This window comes from Heptranchias perlo, chromosome 37, assembly GCF_035084215.1.
Source record: "Heptranchias perlo isolate sHepPer1 chromosome 37, sHepPer1.hap1, whole genome shotgun sequence".
NCBI lineage: Eukaryota > Metazoa > Chordata > Chondrichthyes > Hexanchiformes > Hexanchidae > Heptranchias > Heptranchias perlo.
The window spans coordinates 9465252-9485275 of NC_090361.1; the positions used below are offsets into that span (position 1 = coordinate 9465252).

At 46.9% G+C, this 20024-nt stretch overlaps 1 protein-coding gene across 7 annotated transcripts in view; it reads left to right on the forward strand.

Moving 5' to 3' along the window:
• The window catches only part of LOC137304480 (dedicator of cytokinesis protein 7-like), a 139273-nt gene that overhangs the window by 94899 nt on the left and 24350 nt on the right, over window positions 1-20024 (forward strand). For 3 of the 7 annotated variants that reach the window (XM_067973087.1, XM_067973090.1, XM_067973091.1), the window contains 10 exons: window positions 3574-3658; window positions 5131-5227; window positions 5912-6046; window positions 6507-6659; window positions 8557-8715; window positions 9987-10087; window positions 10200-10392; window positions 13252-13395; window positions 14910-15041; window positions 19012-19026. In XM_067973087.1, the coding sequence (XP_067829188.1) occupies window positions 3574-3658; window positions 5131-5227; window positions 5912-6046; window positions 6507-6659; window positions 8557-8715; window positions 9987-10087; window positions 10200-10392; window positions 13252-13395; window positions 14910-15041; window positions 19012-19026 (1214 nt within the window). Of the gene's footprint in view, window positions 1-1080; window positions 1146-3573; window positions 3659-5130; window positions 5228-5911; window positions 6047-6506; window positions 6660-8556; window positions 8716-9986; window positions 10088-10199; window positions 10393-13251; window positions 13396-14909; window positions 15042-19011; window positions 19027-20024 lie in introns of those variants that run through there. The other 4 variants (XM_067973088.1, XM_067973089.1, XM_067973093.1 and 1 more) reach the window with 2 other exon arrangements.

Consider the following 20024-nt stretch of genomic DNA (forward strand, 5'->3'; position numbering starts at 1 on the left):
TTAATCTGTCACACATGGACGAAGCTAGAGAATCTGTGCCTGTACATTGTTTTGTTAGAGGGGGGACTTCAGACCAATTTTCTACCTCCTTCAATCGCGAGGGTCCTAACTCCTGCTGCAGTATAATACCGCAGGCAATGGTCGTCCTCCTGCACCACGCTCAAGTGGCTATTTTTCATGTATGAGCTTGGACAGTGAGTGTCCTCACCCGACACCTGCATCCATCCACTTCTAGAAAAGGTCACTGGATAGTCATCAAGCATTCTGACCAATTCTCCCTTCTGTAGCTGGATTCTGCCATCCTCAATAGAAACATAGAAAGTAGTAGGCCATTCGGCCCTTTGAGCCTGTTCTGCCATTCAATATGATCATGGCTGATCCTCTATCTCAATACCATATTCCCGCTCTTTCCCCATGCCCTTTGTGTCTAGAAATCTATCTAGCTCCTTTTTAAATATATTCAGTGACTTGGCCTCCACAGCTTTCTGTGGTAGAGAATTCCACAAGTTCACCACCCTCTGAGTGAAGAAATTTCTCCTCATCTCAGTCCTAAATGCCCTACCCCGTATCCTGAGACTGTGACCCCTCGTTCTGGACCCCCCCCAGCCAGGGGAAACATCCTCCCTGCATCCAGACTGTCTAGCCCTGTCAGAATTTTATATGTTTCAATGAGATTACCTCTCATTCTTCTAAACTCAAGTGAATACAGGCCGAGTCGACCCAATCTCTCCTCATACGACAGTCCTGCCATCCCAGGAATCAGTCTGGTGAAACTTTGCTGCACTCCCTCCATGGCAAGTATATCCTTTCTTGGGTAAGGAGACCAGAACTGCACACAATACTCCAGGTGTGGTCTCACCAAGGCCCTGTGTAACTGCAGTAAGACATCCTTGCTCCTATACTCAAATCCTCTTGTAATGAAGGCCAACATACCATTTGCCTTCCTAACTGCTTGCTTCACCTGCATATTTGCTTTCAGTGACTGGTGTACAAGGACACCCAGGTCCCTTTTGTATATCAACATTCCCCAATCTATCACCATTTAAATAATACTCTGCCTTTCTATTTTTCCTTCCGAAGTGGATAACTTCACATTTATCCACTTTATACTGCAATGAGTGAGTGCAAAAGACAAGGCTGAGGCTTTTGCAACCATCTTCAGCCAGAAGTGCCAAGTGGATGATCCATCTCAGCCTCCTCCCGATATCCCCACCATCACAGAAGCCAGTCTTCAGCCAATTCGATTCACTCCACGTGATAGCAAGAAACGGCTGAGTGCACTAGATACAACAAAGGCTATGGGCCCCAACAACATCCCGACTGTAGTGCTGAAGACTTGTGCTCCAGAACTAGCCAAACTGTTCCAATACAGCTACAACACTGACATCTACCCGACAATGTGGAAAATTGCCCAGGTATGTCCTGTCCACAAAAAGCAGGACAAATCCAATCCGGCCAATTACCGCCCTATCAGTCTACTCTCAATCATCAGCAAAGTGATGGAAGGTGTTGCTGAAGCGGCACTTACTCACCAATAACCTGCTCACCGATGCTCAGTTTGGGTTCCGCCAGGACCACTTGGCTCCAGACCTCATTACAGCCTTGGTCCAAACATGGACAAAAGAGCTGAATTCCAGAGGTGAGGTGAGATTGACTGCCCTTGACATCAAGGCGGCATTTGACCGAGTGTGGCACCATGGAGCCCTAGTAAAATTGAAGTCAATGGGAATCAAGGGGAAAACTCTCCAGTGGCTGGAGTCACACCTAGCACAAAGGAAGATGGTAGTGGTTGTTGGAGGCCAATCAGCCCCAGGACATTGCTGCAGGAGTTCCTCAGGGCAGTGTCCTAGGCCCACCTATCTTCAGCTGCTTCATCAATGACCTTCCCTCCATCATAAGGTCAGAAATGGGGAAGTTCGCTGATGATTGCACAGTGTTCAGTTCCATTCGCAACCCCTCAGATAATGAAGCAGTCGATGCCCGCACGCAGCAAGACCTGGACAACATCCAGGCTGGGCTGATAAGTGGCAAGTAACATTCATGCTAGATAAGTGCCAGGCAATGACCATCTCCAACAAGAGAGTGTCTAACCACCTCCCCATGACGTTCAACGGCATTACCATCGCAGAATCCCCCACCATCAGCATCCTGGGGGTCACCATTGACCAGAAACTTAACTGGACCTGCCACATAAATACTGTGGCTACAAGAGCAGGTCAGAGGCTGGGTATTCTGTGGCGAGTGACTCACCTCCTGACTCCCCAAAGCCTTTCCACCAATTACAAGGCACAAGTCAGGAGTGTGATGGAATACTCTCCACTTGCCTGGATGAGTGCAGCTCCAACAACACTGAAGAAGCTCGACACCATCCAGGACAAAGCAACCCGTTTGATTGGCACTCCATCCACCACCCTAAACATTAATTCCCTTCACCGGCGCACTGTGGCTGCAGTGTGTACCATCCACAGGATGCACTGCAGCAACTCGTCAAGGCTTCTTCGACAGCACCTCCCAAACCCACGAGCTCTACCACCTAGAAGGACAAGTGCAGCAGGTGCTTGGGAATACCACCACCTTCATGTCCCCCTCCAAGTCACACACCATCCTGACTTGGAAATATATTGCTGTTTATTGTCGCTGGGTCAAAATCCTGCAACTCCCTACTTAACAGCACTGTGGGAGAACCTTCACCACACGGACTGCAGCAGTTCAAGAAGGCGGCTCACCACCACTTTCTCAAGGGCAATTAGAGATGGGCAATAAATGCTGGCCTTGTCAGCGACGTCCACATCCCATGAACGAATTTTAAAAAAGCATCAAGGCTAATTGCATCACCACAAGCTGAGATCAGGGCATCAAACCTAGGGCCTACTGGTTCTGAATTGCTCAGCTACTCAATGCCTTAACCAGCCAAGCCATTGGAGGGAGGGAGGGAGGAGAAATTGGTTGTACTTCTGTGTCACATGCAGATCAATGCACGCTCACTCAATCCCAGTTCATTGAGTTTGACGAGATGAAACCAGAAGTGCATCCTTCCATCTCTTTATTCACAGAGCCTTTATTGGATTCAAATGGCAGGTAACAGCAGATGTTAGTGCTGTGCTGCCACCTCCCTCGAATCTATGGGGCAATCTGTAAATATGATGTGCAGTTTGTACAGGAGATTGTGACGTTTAATGGTGGAACATCAGTACCTACGATTGTGTCAGCATGTTATCAAACTGCAGCTTCTGGTGTCCGTTCTATGGTATCTGAACAGCTCAAAAAAGGCAGAAAGTTGCTAAAGACATTCTGTGGCCCAATATTTTGAGACTGTTTGAACAGTTCCATACTGGAGAATGGGTGGAATTTGGGGGAAGTAAATCACAAGGCAATGACTGGTTGGTACATTCTGTTCAAAGCCTCCTGTTACAAACTGGAGCTATCTCAATCATCGTTGTAACCATTATGTGGTTCAGGTGGACTAACCCATTTAAGAGTGTCTTTTAGGTGAATCTGTTCTGTTTTTGATTGAGTATAGAGAGCAACCTGCAGGCAGTTGATGAAAATCTAATGCTCTCCAATCTATTGTAGAGAGGAGCCCATATGGAAGCCAAGAAAACGTTCGTTGGAGAAAGAACATCACCCACTGGAGGCAGAATGCTGATAAGGTTGACAAGTAGGTGGCTGTTTCTACTGAGCAGGAATATTGCATATCCCACCCCCTCCCTCCACACCCACCTCAATTATTGGTTCAATTGCACCCCTGCATAATCTCTGAGATTTCAGCGCAGGAAGAGGCCATTCAGTCCAGCTTGGCAATTCCCAGTCTCACGAATCCCTTTTACCCACTTCCTTTAATATTCTACCTTTTCAAGTATTAATCTAATTCCCTCGTAACTATTGTGATGACTGCTTCATTAAGCACTTGTGGTAATCCTTTCTGTGCAAAACGTTCCCCTAACCTCCCCCTTTATGCTTCTAAATAATACTAGTACTGAACTACTAATTCAGGTGTGGCCCTCTACAGAGAGCCCACCTGATAGGTACTAATTCCAATTTTAATCAGGATAGTATTGGGTTGCAAATAAAAGCAAGAAAGTGCTACCGTAGTTATACAGAGCTCTGGTTAGACTGCTTCTAGAATACTGTGTTCAGTTTGAACACTCCACCTTTGGAAGGATATACTGGTCTTGGGGAAAGTCTAAGGTGATACCTGGGATGAAGAGCTTGAGTTTTGATGAGATAATGGGTAAACTTGGATTATTGTCCTTGGAGAGGAGGTTGAGGATAATCTGATTGAGGTGTTTAAATAACGAAGGAAATTAACAGAGTAAATAGGGAATGATACTTCCCCCTAGTTGGGGAATCCAGAACGAGCACATAATATAATTCAAGCTCACTGTGCTTTCTGACTCCCTGCCTAGCCTTTGGCCCTCCATTCACCAGAATTCCTCTGCAGCCATCTGCAGACTTGCTCAACTGCTCCCTCATCTCCACCTTTGATGCCCCTGTCCCCAGCAAAACCTGCAGTCTCTCCCATCTGGTTGTTCCCCTGGTATGGACCCCATCTTTGTTTCCTGAAGTTCAATATGTGCAGACTTGAACATATCTGGCGCACAACTGATTTAGTTGTGGGCGCTATCAAACCTCACGCTGCTCTGCCAAAACCTCCCACTGCTCCAGGATCATCTCTAAAAGCAAAAATAACCCTGGCTTTTTTTCTTTATTGCCAACTGCCTCCACTCTCGCCTCCAACAACAAGTGCAAGGAGCTAATGGATTTCTTTGTCATGAAGACTGAGACTATCCATTCAGCTGCCTCTGCTGCTTCCTCCCCTGCTCCCCCCCCCCCGTCCCCCCCCCGTCCCCCTGCTTTTCCTTGCCCACAAATGCAAAGTCAGTTAGGGTGTTTAAAAGGGAGATAGATACTTACTTTGGAAGTACAGATATTAAGGGATTTGGAGAAAGGGCAAGGAATCACGATTGTAAAGAGCTATTGTAGCTAACGGAATGCTGGTGTAGGCTTGATGGACCAAATGGTTTTTTCCTGTTTCCATGTTCCTATTGACTGACTGCTTGATGTGTCCATCTAGGCCAGGCTGTTAAGACACAGGCTGATACTTCTCTCTATCTGTCTCCCTCCCCTCAGGACAAAGGCTGAAATGGAACATGATGCGCTGGTGGATGGGAATCTGGTTACTGAAGCTAACCTTGTGGTTTTGGACATACTTGAAATCATTGTACAGGTAAAGTAGCAAGGCCTATTGTGTTTGAGCTGTTAGCTGAGTGTACACCACTGCAAGCAGTAGTTCCAGCATGATTAGCTCCTGACAGTGCAGAGATAAGAATCTGAGATGCTTAGGTTACACGAGAGCAGAAAAGCAGAAAACAACCTTCATCTCATAAGGCCACCCAGCCTAAAACCACTAAGGATTGTTAGAATTGATTTTTTTTAAAAATTAGATTGGGAAAGATTCCAGTGGCATTGTCAGGATGAGTTGGAGAACAGAAGCAGTGTAGCATCCAAGACAGAATGGATTGTTGTGTTCAGTGAATCTGCTGTGGCATAGATTACGGAGCTGAATGGTTTGGCTCTTAATGTGATGTGTTGGAGGTTGGGGCCAGTGGTCAGAGTCTGGAAAGGTGGAAGGAAAGAATTCGGACAAGACATGGACAAGAATGAAGTAAATAAATTGGAAGCATTGAATAAGTACGAGTGGGTTAGGCTGGAGAAAATGAAATGAAGAGATAAGATTAGGGCAGATAGCAAACAAATGAATTACATCGAAACAGCTGTGACTGTAAATACATAAATGAAATAATCGAGTTTAGTTGCTCCTGGCTGGAAACGGATCCAATTCGTAATTCAGGAGTGCTTGAAGCTGTGAAGAGTGTCTCTCATGTTGGTTGTATTGTTTTCCTTTGTGCAGACAGTTATGGTGTCGGAGTCTAAAGAGAGTGTGTTGAGTGGAGTGCTGAAGGTTATTCTACATGGCATGGCCTGTAACCAGAGTGCCCTTTTCCTGCAGCACTGCTTTGCCACCCAGCGGGCACTGGTCTTCAAGGTAAGCAGCATGACCCATGTTTGTTAGTCTTGTGTACAAGTGTTTAGTTGCCCCAGCACTTTTCTGCCATCAGCTCCTGTAGGCCAAAGTCGGACTCTGGCCCTGCCAACGAGTACTGTCACTCAAATGTGCAAAGCTATGCAAGGTCTTCATTCTATGTATCCGTAAGCACAATGCACTACGTAATATAGTGCGTATTCTGTAATGTGCTGTAAGCTGTTGGTGTATAATCCTGAATTTTTGGTTTCTTCAATAAAAACAAATTCTTCCTCATTTGAAATATCTTTAAACAGGCACAAATCAATTACATTTTTTTCACTGAAGTTTGCTCTGCTCAGTTGTTTCCCCCACTCCTGCGTTAACACTCTGTAGTTAGCTGCAGCTTAGTCCTGTGTCAGAAGGTGGTGTGCTGATCCCTTTACTCTGCTGGTTGATTGGTCTTTTGAATATGTTTGTGCAGTTTCCCGAAATGCTATTTGAGGAGGACACTGAGCTTTGCGCCGATCTGTGTTTAAGACTTCTGCGGCACTGCAGTAGCAGTGTGGGGACCATCCGAGCCCACGCCAGCGCCTCACTCTACCTCCTGATGAGGCAGAACTTTGAGATTGGCAATGTAAGTACACCTTGTCTCTTTTACATATGGAATATTGGACAGCAGGCACTGATTATAAGGCCAGTAATCTGGGTGGTACGGTGGGGTTAATATACTGTTCCTTCATGTCTGGGACCTGGGTTCATGTCCAACCAGACTTATTGAATGAAATTTGCCTCTGTCTTCATGTAAAATGACTTGTGGTCCCCTCACTCAATTCCCAGTTGACATCGGCCCAAAGCACAAAACTGGCCTTAACTGGCATTAAATTGGCGTTTTCTTAGACAGGCCAAAAGGATGGGCTGATGTGTGAAATAGCAAAAATGCATCCCTGGCATAGCAAGGAGTGCACTGATATGGCTGGGATTAGTTCACACTGTTGTGACAGTGTTGAGGTGTCAGCCATGGCTCAATGGTAGCACACTTGCCTTTAAGTCAGCAAGTTGTGGGTTCAAGTCCCAGCCCAGAGACTTGAGCATTTACTCTAGGCTGACACTTCAATGCAGTACTGAGGGAATGCTGCACTGTCGGAGGTACCGTCTTTAAATGAGACGTCTAACTGAGGCCCCGTCTGCCCTCTCAGGTGGACGTAAAAGATCCCATGGTGCTATCTTGAAGAAGAGCAGGGGAGTTCTACCAGGTGTCCTGGCTCAATATTCATCCCTCAATCAACATCACTAAAACAGATCATCTAGTCAGTATCTCACTCCTATTTGTGGGAACCTTGCAGTGCGCAAATTGACTGCTGAGTTTCCCTACGTTACAACAGTGATTACACTTCAAAAGCACTTTGGGATGCCTGAGGCACTACATAAATGCTGCCCCTGACCGGATGGCACTGACACAGCATGTGAAAATTTCTGCAGCACTGACATCCCTTATCTTAACTTGAGGGTCTGACTGCAAGTGTTAATGTGCGAGACTGATCACGTTGAAGGATACATACTGCAAGATTACCAAATAATTTGCTTTATTATACCTGTAACACTCTATAGCGGATATTTATCACATTCATTTCTAAAGGAAACCATACCTGTACAATCCAAAACCACTCTTCTGCTTGCTCGCTGTGCACATTGTCAAGTTTCCAATAAGCGCGAGATTCCAAAGTAATACTTACATGTAAAATACTTCAACTGAATGGTGCGCTGAGTGGCCGAGGTGGCAATGTATGATGCAATGTGTGGCCAAGCTGGTGATGCATCGTGGATTGAGTGGCTGAAGTGACAATGAATGATTCGGGTGAGGTGTCAGTGGGGTGTTCACTGGGTATGCTGGCTATAAATCGTGTATTGAGTGGCCAAGTTGCTGATGAATCGTTCTTTGAGTGGGTCGATTGATGATGTATGGGAGATTGAGTGGCCAGTTGATGCAGTACGTTTTCACGCTGGCCAATCCAAATTGTTCTGTTTACGGGTGAATTGATGAAAGAACTTGCACTGACCACAAAATCTGGACTCGTTAAACACACATTAATTCCTGTCGTTCTAAGTCAGCAGGGGGGGAGGGGGGGTTTAGTTTGAATCTTGTAATCTTGTTGGCCTGGAGAGGAAGCAGTAACACAGGGTAAAAGCCCGTATCCTAGAGTGAGCTCAACTCCTGCAGCTCAGTGGTCACATCACTGTCTCCACTGACGGTTCATTGTTACCCTGTTCTGTTACACAGAGGCTGCCGGTGGGGACACTGTACAGGTCTAAATGACCTTTATTCTACAACAGAGACCATTGTTCTGGTAAGAACAGAAAAAAATCATCCCAGAATTGTAGTGCTAACAGAAGAAACTAACCTTGATAATCCACTCCTGTTGATTGTATGTACACGGGCTTTAGCATAATGTTTACTGGGAGTTTGCCTCACACGCTTAATACTTTAACCTCAAGTTTGATGAAACTGAACCAAGCATTTTGTCTTCCTTTAGAACTTTGCCCGAGTGAAAATGCAGGTCACAATGTCACTGTCCTCACTGGTGGGGACCTCGCAAAACTTTAACGAGGAATACCTTCGTCGCTCACTGAAGACCATTCTGACGTATGCAGAGGAGGACCTTGAACTGCGAGAGACCACCTTTCCCGAGCAGGTAGAACACTTTCTTCTATAATATGGTCCTCAAAAATCGAGTCACTGTGTGTAGAAGTTACCAGGAATGGCCTGAGGGTCAGTAGGGACTGCTCAATATCTCTCCTGCCAATCTGAGGAAATGCTCATTAAGGACCAAAACAAAATTATATTTCACCCTAACTTTTACAAAGTTCCCAAATCGATCACAAAATAAATATGAAGAAGGAAGGGGTATCAACCCATCTTAGTTTATCCATCGAGAGAGAGAGAGAGAGAGAGAGAGAGAGCGAGCTGGAGTTCCCCCACCTCACCAGAGATTCAGGAGTTTTTGGCCCAAGTAGAAGTACATCCCACATGTCAATTACTCTTTCTGTGAAGAACTTCCTGATATCAGTTTTCAACTTGAGTCAGTCTCGTTTGAACCTACGTCCTCTTGCCCTCCTCTCTCAGTTCATCTTGAGGTGGAGCTCTGGATTCACCTTTTCTAAACTGTTCAGTATCTTATGGACCTGTTTCAAAGCTGAGGTTTGTCCAGTTTTTCCTCCTCACTTAAATCTCTGACACTGGAGGTCAGCCTCATGGCTCTCTGTGCCACCTCCAGGCTTCATGGTTTCCCTTGTGTCTCAATGGCAAAAACTGGACACAGTACCCAAGGTGCAGTCTGGCCAGTGCACTCTACTGTTTGAGCGCAACATCCTCCAACTAATGCTCTTCTGATTTAGCAACACCGTTCAGCATTTCACATGTTTTGTTGCTTAAAGATAATATAATGCTATAGAAGTAGTGGTGGTGATATAGAAGGTGGTGGGTGTTCTTGAAGTGCTGCTGTCCTTGTGGTGATGGTGCTCCCACAATGGTTTTGGGTATCCTTATAAAGTTGAATATATCCTTGTAAAATATGCCGTGACTTTTTTAAACTTCATTTTTCTTATCTGAACAGAGATCTGACATGTTGGGGCATCTTAATCTCCAGGTTGCTCCCATATATCACTGACTGGAAGGAGCCCTGTGTGGCCCAGAAATGGAGTGTGCAAAATGTGTTCCTTGCAGTAGGGGCCACAGCTTTGGCAGCTAATCTGAGCTGCCGGCCAAGTACCTGGAGGTGAGGAGACCCAGCCAGATGGGTCTCTAGAAGAGAAATATGAGGCATATTTAAGTGAATACATATATTTTTAAATGGAAGCGAGTGAGAAACACTTTGAACAAATGTACTCCTTTCCCTTATTATTGGTTTCTGGAAATTGTGTATAATGTAGTTGTGATTGGATGTGCTATTTCCTTCCTGTTCAGGTACAAGACCTGGTTTTTAACCTGCACATGATCCTCACAGACACAGTGAAGATGAAGGAGCACCAGGAGGATCCGGAAATGTTGATGGATCTGATGTACAGGTAAGCACGTGTTTCTGTCACTTTATGGACACTTGTTCCAAGAATTACAAGAGTGTAGAAATGCAGACCAAGCATGTCTGCTTTGGACTAACACTGTGCCCTGACCTAATAGAATCGCCAAAGGTTACCAGACGTCACCGGATTTGCGGCTGACGTGGCTGCAGAATATGGCAGGGAAGCACTCGGAACGGACTAACCATGCTGAGGCGGCACAGTGCCTGGTCCACTCTGCGGCATTAGTGGCAGAATACCTCAACATGCTGGAAGACTGCCGGTACTTGCCGGTGGGCTGTGTCAGCTTTCAGGTACGAGGGAGGAGACTCAATGTTGCGATGAATTGTGTCTGTAAGCATTTTTATGAAGCATAAAATAAGTACATAAACGCAGTGAGAGTTACTGGTATATAATTGCTAGGGTTAGATAAAGTGGGGTGGGAGGAGCATAGACATGGACATAGACCTGTTGGGCCGAATGACCTGTTTCTGTGCAGTAGATTCTATGTAATAATTCTATACAGTTTCATGTTTTCACCCCTCGCTAGGTCCTTCCCATTTCATACACCATTCTCTGACTGAGAGGACTTGCTTCCAGACACTGATGTGTGCCACTCTTCAGATAGGCAATAGGACATTTGGCAGGACAGGGCAGACTCTTGTAGGGATTTTTTATTTATTCCCTGTTGCTTGTTAATTGACGTGACACCCCAATTTGGTAAAAAGGTACTTTATTAGATTTCACACAAGAACCAACGCAAGTAGTGTTGGGGCAGTAGTTTACAGCACAGAGCAAGAGATCATATCGCCCGTTCCGCACTGGGTAGAGTTACGTCCGCCTCGAGTCCAGAAGAATGCGCTTTCCACGCCGCCTGGGGTCCCTCATCCACTTCGATTCTCACATCTCTTTATCCCCGCCAAGGAGTGACCTGTTGGACTCCCTGTCCTCAGTCTTGCTCCGCCTGGAGCCACGCCTGTTAGACATCTCACTCGTCCTTTGTCCTGGCCAGGGTTGACCTGTTGGACTCCTTGTCCTCAGTCTTCTGTCGATCCGGATCGTTCGTCAAATAGCTGTTTGGTGGGCCTCCAAAGTCAGCCGTATTTACGTTACTCCTGCTAAGTCTCTACAACCTTACGCCGGCAAGGGTGCTCCTTTTATGCCACTTTTGGAGGTGGTGTCAGGGGCTATTACTGACAAAGGTGTTGCCAAAAGGTGGGGTGGCCAATTGGGAGTCGAGCATCTTTCAGAACAAAGGAAGAAGAGTCGGCCTACTCCTTATCTCTTTCTTTGATGGACAGGGGTTGATGGAGTAGCCCCCCCCCCCCCAGCTAACGCCATACACCTTGGGTTGACCAATCACCTTTTACCACCATTCCCACGGGACTGGCCCCTCATCTCATCCTGTAGTGTTCCTCTCAAGGCCACCTTTGGCAACTTCTAGGTCTGTTATCTGATGCCCCTGTCTGGGTCCCAGGCTTGGAACTACAAGGCTCTATTGTCTCATATGGACAGTTATCTCATGGGCATGTCTGTGTGGCTATGGTTGCAGTGTATGTGCTGTGCTAGCAACTTTCATACTTTTATTAGTTTTAATAAAGGATTTTTGAAGGGTTTTTGCAAAGCTTGATGGATTCTAAGTTGTGTGGTTAGTTAGTACTAAGTAAGCAAATATATAGTAAAGAGAGAAATGTGTTCATATAAGGAGAGCAAAAGGTACATGTCCCAAATACACATGGTACAATGAGTCACGGTACACATGTGAATACAGTAATACATTGGTTAACAATCATCAGATATATGTTTGATTAATACAAAAGGTGAATTGCCCAAACTACACCTTTTGATACAGATTTCACAGGTGAGGTTATAATCTTACACTCTGATACTCTTCTCTCCATTTCCAGAGAGGTGTCTGGCCTCTGCTGGGGGAGCAGTCCTAGGGCAGAACTCACGCACTGCCACTCAGTGGTGCACTTCCCTCACCATGCGCTGCTTTCTCTCCACACATTGAACTATTCCCTGGCTTGAAGGACATTGTCAGTGCACGAATGTGCTGTGCAAATCAACCACCTGCTAAACACTTATATTAAAGCACGAAAGCAACAGCAAAGTACTGCAGATGCTGGAAATCTGAAATAAAAACATAAAATGCTGGAAAAGCTCAGCAAGTCAGGCTGCATCTGTGGAGAAAGAAACAGAGTTAATGTTCAGGTCTGACGAAAGGTCCTCGACCTGAAATGTTAGCTCTGATTCTTTCTCCCCAGATGCAGCCTGACTTGCTGAGCTTTTCCAGAATTTTATGTTTTTATTTCAGATTTCCAGTATCTGCAGTATTTTGCTTTTGCTGGAAAACACTTAACAGGTCAGGCATCATCTGTGGAGAGAGAAAGAGTGTTAACATTTCAGGTCAATGACGTTTCATTAGAATTGGAAGATGTTGGAGATGAATAGTTTTTAAGCAAGTACAGAGCCAGGGTGGAGGGGGAGGAAAGAACAATGGGGAAAGGTCTGTAATTGAGTGGAGGGCAGGAGTGATTAAATGACAAAAGGGATGATGGTGTAAGGCAAAAGGGAGTGGTAATGGGGCAAGTAAAGGAACAAAAGATGGGTCCAGAGGAGATGTAAATGGTTACAGCAGGATAGCAGAGGGGGAGGGAACATGGAAAATCTGGCAAGGAAGGGGCGGCTCCAGTGGATTGGGAATGTGGCGGAGAAAGGTAGGTAGACCCCAGGTGTGCGGACCACCCCACCGGCCATGTATTGATAGGGGAATTCCCACCCAAAGCACTAAACAGGCAGTTAACAATGCAGTAGTGTAGCAGTCAAGACACTCATTCAAGCTTCCATACAGCCTGGTGAGCATCTCTGATCTGGACAGGACTGCCTCATAAAATTGACAGCTCCTTGTCAGCAGATCAAGCGAGCATGGGCATGTGTCAGGACTGAGAATCTGTGTGTGCCTTTGGCCTGAAAATATCTCATCTGCTCTCCCAGCTGACAAAAGTTTGGTAATGATAGGAAACTTGTGGAGGGAGTGAGCAAAGTACCAGTGTATCACTTAAAAAAAAAATGGGGTAAATGTGTAACACTTTGGACTGTTAACTAATGTAATTTGGGGTCAAGAATCTGTTTCATTTCATCTTTATAATTCTGTACATTTTTTCCCAAAGAACATATCATCGAACGTTCTTGAAGAATCAGCTGTATCAGATGACGTTCTTTCACCTGATGAAGAAGGTATTTGTGCTGGGAAATATTTCACAGAAGCTGGCCTGGTGGGATTACTGGAACAAGCAGCAGCCTCCTTTACAATGGTACACAAATAAGTCTTATTCCATCTGCACTCCGTTTTTGTTGTTTTCCAGGCCTAACTAACCGCAGTGGGGTTCCATTCAATCTGACAATACATCTCTCTTTCTCTCTCTCTCTCTCTCTCTCTCTCTCTTTTCCCCCTCTCTTCCCCCCACCCACCCACTCATTGCCCGCCCCACCCCCTTGCCCCCCCCACCCACCCACCCCCTCTTCCTTCCTCGCCCCCCCCACCCACCCACCCCCTCTTCCTTCCTCGCCCCCTCTTCCTTCCTCGCCCCCTCTTCCTTCCTCGCCCCCTCTTCCTTCCTCGCCCCCTCTTCCTTCCTCGCCCCCTCTTCCTTCCTCGCCCCCTCTTCCTTCCTCGCCCCCTCTTCCTTCCTCGCCCCCTCTTCCTTCCTCGCCCCCTCTTCCTTCCTCGCCCCCTCTTCCTTCCTCGCCCCCTCTTCCTTCCTCGCCCCCTCTTCCTTCCTCGCCCCCTCTTCCTTCCTCGCCCCCTCTTCCTTCCTCGCCCCCTCTTCCTTCCTCGCCCCCTCTTCCTTCCTCGCCCCCCCTTCCTTCCTCGCCCCCCCTTCCTTCCTCGCCCCCCCTTCCTTCCTCGCCCCCCCCGTTCCTTCCTCGCCCCCCCCGTTCCTTCCTCGCCCCCCCCGTTCCTTCCTCGCCCCCCCCGTTCCTTCCTCGCCCCCCCCGTTCCTTCCTCGCCCCCCCCTTCCTTCCTCGCCCCCCCCTTCCTTCCTCGCCCCCCCCTTCCTTCCTCGCCCCCCCCTTCCTTCCTCGCCCCCCCCTTCCTTCCTCGCCCCCCCTTCCTTCCTCGCCCCCCCTTCCTTCCTCGCCCCCCCCTTCCTTCCTCGCCCCCCCCTTCCTTCCTCGCCCCCCCCTTCCTTCCTCGCCCCCCCCTTCCTTCCTCGCCCCCCCTTCCTTCCTCGCCCCCCCCTTCCTTCCTCGCCCCCCCCTTCCTTCCTCGCCCCCCCCTTCCTTCCTCGCCCCCCCCTTCCTTCCTCGCCCCCCCCTTCCTTCCTCGCCCCCCCCTTCCTTCCTCGCCCCCCCCTTCCTTCCTCGCCCCCCCCTTCCTTCCTCGCCCCCCCCTTCCTTCCTCGCCCCCCCCTTCCTTCCTCGCCCCCCCCTTCCTTCCTCGCCCCCCCTTTTTCTCCTCCCTTCCTCGCCCCTCTCTTTTCTCCCCGCCTTCCATTCCTAGCCCCCCTCTTTTCTCCCCCCTCCCTGTTAAACAGTCAGTCTCCTATAAGGTAGAAAATCAGTAAAGTGTGAAATGCTTGGCTCTGTCGGACCATGCTGTAACAGTGTAATGTGGATCTAATGTAACAGCGGGTCTCCTGCACAGACTTCTTTCTTCATTAGGACACGGATACCTGGAGGTTGCTGAGTCTGCCTGAGGATGAGACACCAGTGGTCATGTTGAAAATGATCAGTTGTCGACTGACGAAGGTGTCTGGTGGCAGAAACCTCTCTGTCCTGCTGTTCAGTTCCAGTGTTGATGGCGTGACTTTTTTTTTAAAACCAGGCTGCGATGTATGAAGCTGTAAATGAAGTGTACAAGATCCTGATCCCAATCCATGAGGCCAACCGGGACAGTAAGAAACTGGCAACAATCCATGGAAAGCTACAGGATGCATTCAACAAAATTTCTAATCAGGTATTGCATGTCAACTTAGTAGCTGAGTTTTGTTCAGTAAATGCAACGTGTGAAATATGTAATTATAACTTAACAATCATTTGAAATCTTGTTCAGTATTGGGACAGGGGGGTGGAAACTTAACATGTCCTTCTCAACCACTCCAGTTAAAACCCTTTCACTGCCTCTAAGTGCTTCACCCACCCTCCACACTCCACTCTGTAAATCGAGAGAGCAGACAGTCTGCTCCCAGGATTTGTCAATGCTGCTCTTGAGTTGGCTGCTGTGTTGTGTGTGTGACTTGCCTTTTCTCCCATCCCCTCACTCTGGGAAAGAGTTTCGCCTGTGCTTTATTCATCTCCCCAAACCCATTGATCTTTATCACATAGTGTGGGTCAAGACCAACTGATAATTTGAATCCATGATTCACCATATCAACATTGGTTACCTGGGCATATCTTGTTGGTATTGTAGCACAGTGCATTGCACCAGAGGTTTTAAACACAACAACAACTTGCATTTATGTAGCGCCTTTAACGTAGTAAAATGTCCCCAGGCTCTTCACAGGAATGCTATCGAACAAAATTTGACATCTAGCCACATATTAGGACAGTGACCAAAAGCTTGGTCAAAGAGTTAGGTTTTAAGAAGCAAGTTAAAGGAGGAGCGATGTTAATTGTATCCATCTAATTTCTATCAATTAGTGTTAATTGTGTTCAGGTGGTGTGTATCAATTGGGGCTCTCGTATATGGATGCAAGAGAACTCCAATTTATACACACTACCTGAATACAATTACCACTAATTGATATAAATCACATGGATACAATTAACAAGAGAGAGGTGGAGAGGTTCAGGGAGGGAATTCCAGAGCTTAGGGCCTAGGCAGCTGATGGCATGGCCGCCAATGGAGGAGCGATGAAAATCGGGGACGCGCAAGAAGCCAGAATTGGAGGAGCGCAGAGATCTTGGAGGATTATAGGGCTGGAGGAGGTTACAGAGATGGAGAGAGGTGAAGCTATGGAGAGATTTGAAAACGCGGATGAGAATTTTAAAATCGAGGCTTTGCCGGACCGGCAGCCAGTGCAGGTCAGCAAGCACAGGGGTGAAGGGTGAACGGGACTTGATGCGAGGTATGATACGGGCAGCAGAGTTTTGGATGAGCTCAAGACTACACAGCCTTGGTAGACCCAGTGACTAGGGATGCTGCAGCTTTCTGCCCCATCGCTGACACAAACCCATAGGCACATGCTTGTAACAGCATACACAGCAGATTAACCCACGCAGTGCAAAAAAAAGGGACAGGTTTAAAAAGCAGTGGCAACGTGATTGCAGTACCTATATGATGCCATGAGGTGGCACAAGTGTACTTTCCATAGTGTTTAGAAATGAGCCATCAGCTGCTGCAACAAATCAGATCTGTGATCAGCTGCCCAAGTGTCAGTAAAAGTGCTTAGAAAAGTAACACATGAACATGTGAGGGAGACCAAAACTAGGGGCCATAAATATAAGATAGTCTTTCATAAATCCAGTAGGGAATTCAGGAGAAACTTCTTTACCCAGAGAGTGGTTAGAATGTGGTACTCGCTCCCACAAGGAGTAGTTGAGGCGAATAGCATAGATGCATTTAAGAGGAAACTAGATAATCACATGAGGGAGAAAGGAATAGGAGGATATGCTGATAGGGTTAAATGAAGTTGGGTGGAAGGATGCTCCTGTGGAGCATAAACACACCAGTTGGGCCGAATAGCCTGTTTCTGTGTTGTAAATTCTATGTAACATTTGAGCTGCATTTAAAATTCTCGGAGCCCATTCCAAAACCCGATATTTGGATTTGAGCAAAGCAGCAGTGACCGATGTTAATCTGCGGTGCTGTTTACCCTGCTGCCAGTGTCTTCATAGAATTTACATGCAATCCAGTTAAGTCCAATGATTGAAGTGAAGGAGGGAGAAGAAAGCAGCATTACAACATTGCTTCAAAACACCCAGCACCATCGGCTTTTGCAACTTCGGTGATTGCAATCTGAGCTGTCGAATCCGGCAAGCGACCATCACTTGTGTTGGTTTAACAGTGTAACCCATTCTAACACGTGGCACTCTGGCAAAATAAACACAGCTCCGTATGGGTTTGCCATCTGTTGTGGATCATAAATCTTTCTTCCGCCGATGATCGCGCTTGAGTTGAAAGTGCAGGGTATGGATAAGTGGCTGTCAGCTCATTTACAATAAGGGAAAAGTGACCAGACTGAGGGTCATCTCAGGAAGTCGCAAAAACATCCAGATTGCGCAGTATTTGATACCCAACCACCCTTCAAATAGCATGGGCATGATACTGATATACTGCAGAACATCTGTAATACACTTCCAAATCTTTTTTTTTAAATGGGTTTCAATCTACTGAGAAGAATGATGATAAGTTTTTAATATTGGCTTTTAATATTAATTTTGGACTCCACATTTAAAACAAAGTTCTTTCCCAAACTGGTCCCAAATATAGGGATTAACCCCACCAGATGAGATGTTCAGCATAGTTCAATGCTTGGTACCACCCTGGCAAAGCTTAGGTGGGAATTTCCATTATTGTATGCCGGCTTCAGAGCTTTGTTGCCGATCCCCTGAGTTCCTCTTGTCCCAGTTCACCGCTAAAGACAAAGAACTTTGAGGTCCGTGTAGTTGCAGAGAACTTTTGCGACCACCCCTAATGCGAGTTCTAATCAGTAAGCATAGTTCTGATAAGAGTGTTGAGTTCAAAGGTTAGGTATGAACCTTAATTGTGCTTCTCCCGGTCTTGACCTTGCTCCCTGTGGCCTTGATCTCACTTCCTTGTGCCCTGCATCTCCCTTCCACCTACCCTGAAGGCACAAGTGCCCAAAGCTTCATAGCTACAGCGTCAGAAAGACCCAGAGCTTTCAGTTCCATAAAGGAAAAGGATTTATATCCTTCGTGCTGACGTTAAGCGCAGGCTGCATGGGTGAGATACAGGATTTTGTGGCTTGGCTTGATAATTGGAGGTAGTGGTCTCGGGTGGGAGTTTCTAATTTTCTGATGGTGAAGGGAAAAGAAGATAAATATGTGGAGCCTCACAAAAGGATGTATGGTGGCCCCTTGCTATGACGTTGTCTGATATATATATCCCTCACTGATCTGTATAATTTATACCCCTTCATCTCCTGTGACAGTGGCCCATATATACACCTCCCTGTGACAGTGGCTGTATCCCTCCCTTGTGACACTGGCTGATGTATACCCCTCACTTGTGACACTGGCTGATTTATACCTCTCACTGTTACACTGGCTGATCTATACCTCTCACTGTGACACTAGCTGATGTATACCCCTCACTGTGACACTGGCTGATCTATACCCCTCACTGTGACACTGGCTGATCTATACCCCTCACTGTGACACTAGCTGATCTATACCCCTCACTGTGACACTAGCTGATCTATACCCCTCACTGTGACACTAGCTGATCTATACCCCTCACTGTGACACTAGCTGATCTATACCTCTCACTGTGACACTGGCTGATTTATACCTCTCACTGTGACACTGGCTGATTTATACCTCTCACTGTGACACTGGCTGATCTATATCCCTCACTTTAACACTGGTTGCAAGCATACCCCTCGCTGTGAAATCAGCTGATGTATACCCCCATGACACTGATGTATTCTCCTTTCTGTGACACTGGCTTACATATCCTTTGCCGTGAGGTCTGATATATGCTGCAACACTGTCTGATGTACGCCACACCCAATGACAATGATAACATTGTTTAAGACTCCTCGTTACCAGAATAACCTTATAAAAAATGTCTCCTTGATCACATGGATTTTAAATGGCTCTTACATGCAGCATCAGAGCAAGGGTCTTCTGTACCTCAGAATTGTGTTTTAACTCCTGGATCTGTTTGAATATTCATTGATCGGTGAATTTTGTCTCTCTTTTGCTTTATCTCTCCCCTTCCCCCTCTCTGTCCATCTGTGCAGAGTTCTGGCTGGGAGGTAGGCTGCATGCACTCTGTGGATTGGATTGTTCGTACAATGATAGAGCTTTTGCATGTCACGGGCTGTGTCACGTGAGGAGATCGCACACAGGCTGGGAAATATCTCCTGTTCTAATTAATGTTTCTTTAGCTAACTCCGAGAGCAGACTGCGGACATTGCTTCAGGCAGCCATCGGATTGGCTAGGGTGGGCGGGAGCACCTTTTTTATTGACAGCTGATGTACTTCTGTTAGTTTTATATTTACACCATTTTTAATGATTTTCTCCTGTCTTTGGGCCCCCCTCCTATTGCACCATTTCCTGGCTGAGGTCAGCAGGCATCCTGCACTCAGCTCGTTGCCCATATCACTTACAAAATGTTACCAATCCTTCTGCCCTCATGCTGACTCATTGTTGATGTTCAGTTCCTGTTGCCAGCCATCTTCCAGTTCCTCCCCCAAGTTGCCATTCTTTGTGTATATGAGTGAGTCTCAGCAGACTATTATGGGGCTATAAAAGCCCAGCCCACGTGCATACAGGGGTCAAATGTTAGCGAACATGAACCCTAGCTGATTTTTTTTCCTCTCTGACCCAGGGATGCTGAGACTAGTTGTAGGGCCCCTAATGACATCCCAGGGTAGATCAGCTGACTCAGCACAGACTAGGAATCAATCCTGGTAGCTTCTGGTCTGTATAGTTAGGCCATTCACTGACTTTACACACTGAACCATCTGGGGAGCAGGTGTTTTTCAACATCAAGCTTTAGCTTGTGACTAGAAGGCACATGAAAATATCCTGGGCTAACTCCCCCACCCCATCACTCCCTCTCTCCCCCACCCAGGGGAAGGTGCTGAGTTTGTGTTCACTGACGACATGGCTGAGGTCCCTGAGTTCACTGCATGGTAACTGGTGGCTGTGGACCTGCTACTCCATGATACAGTGAGTTGGAGCTCCTGTCCCCTGCTCCGCCTGCACTCTGAGTTTGTGTTCTGTGCGGCAGTGTTTATATCCTCAAGT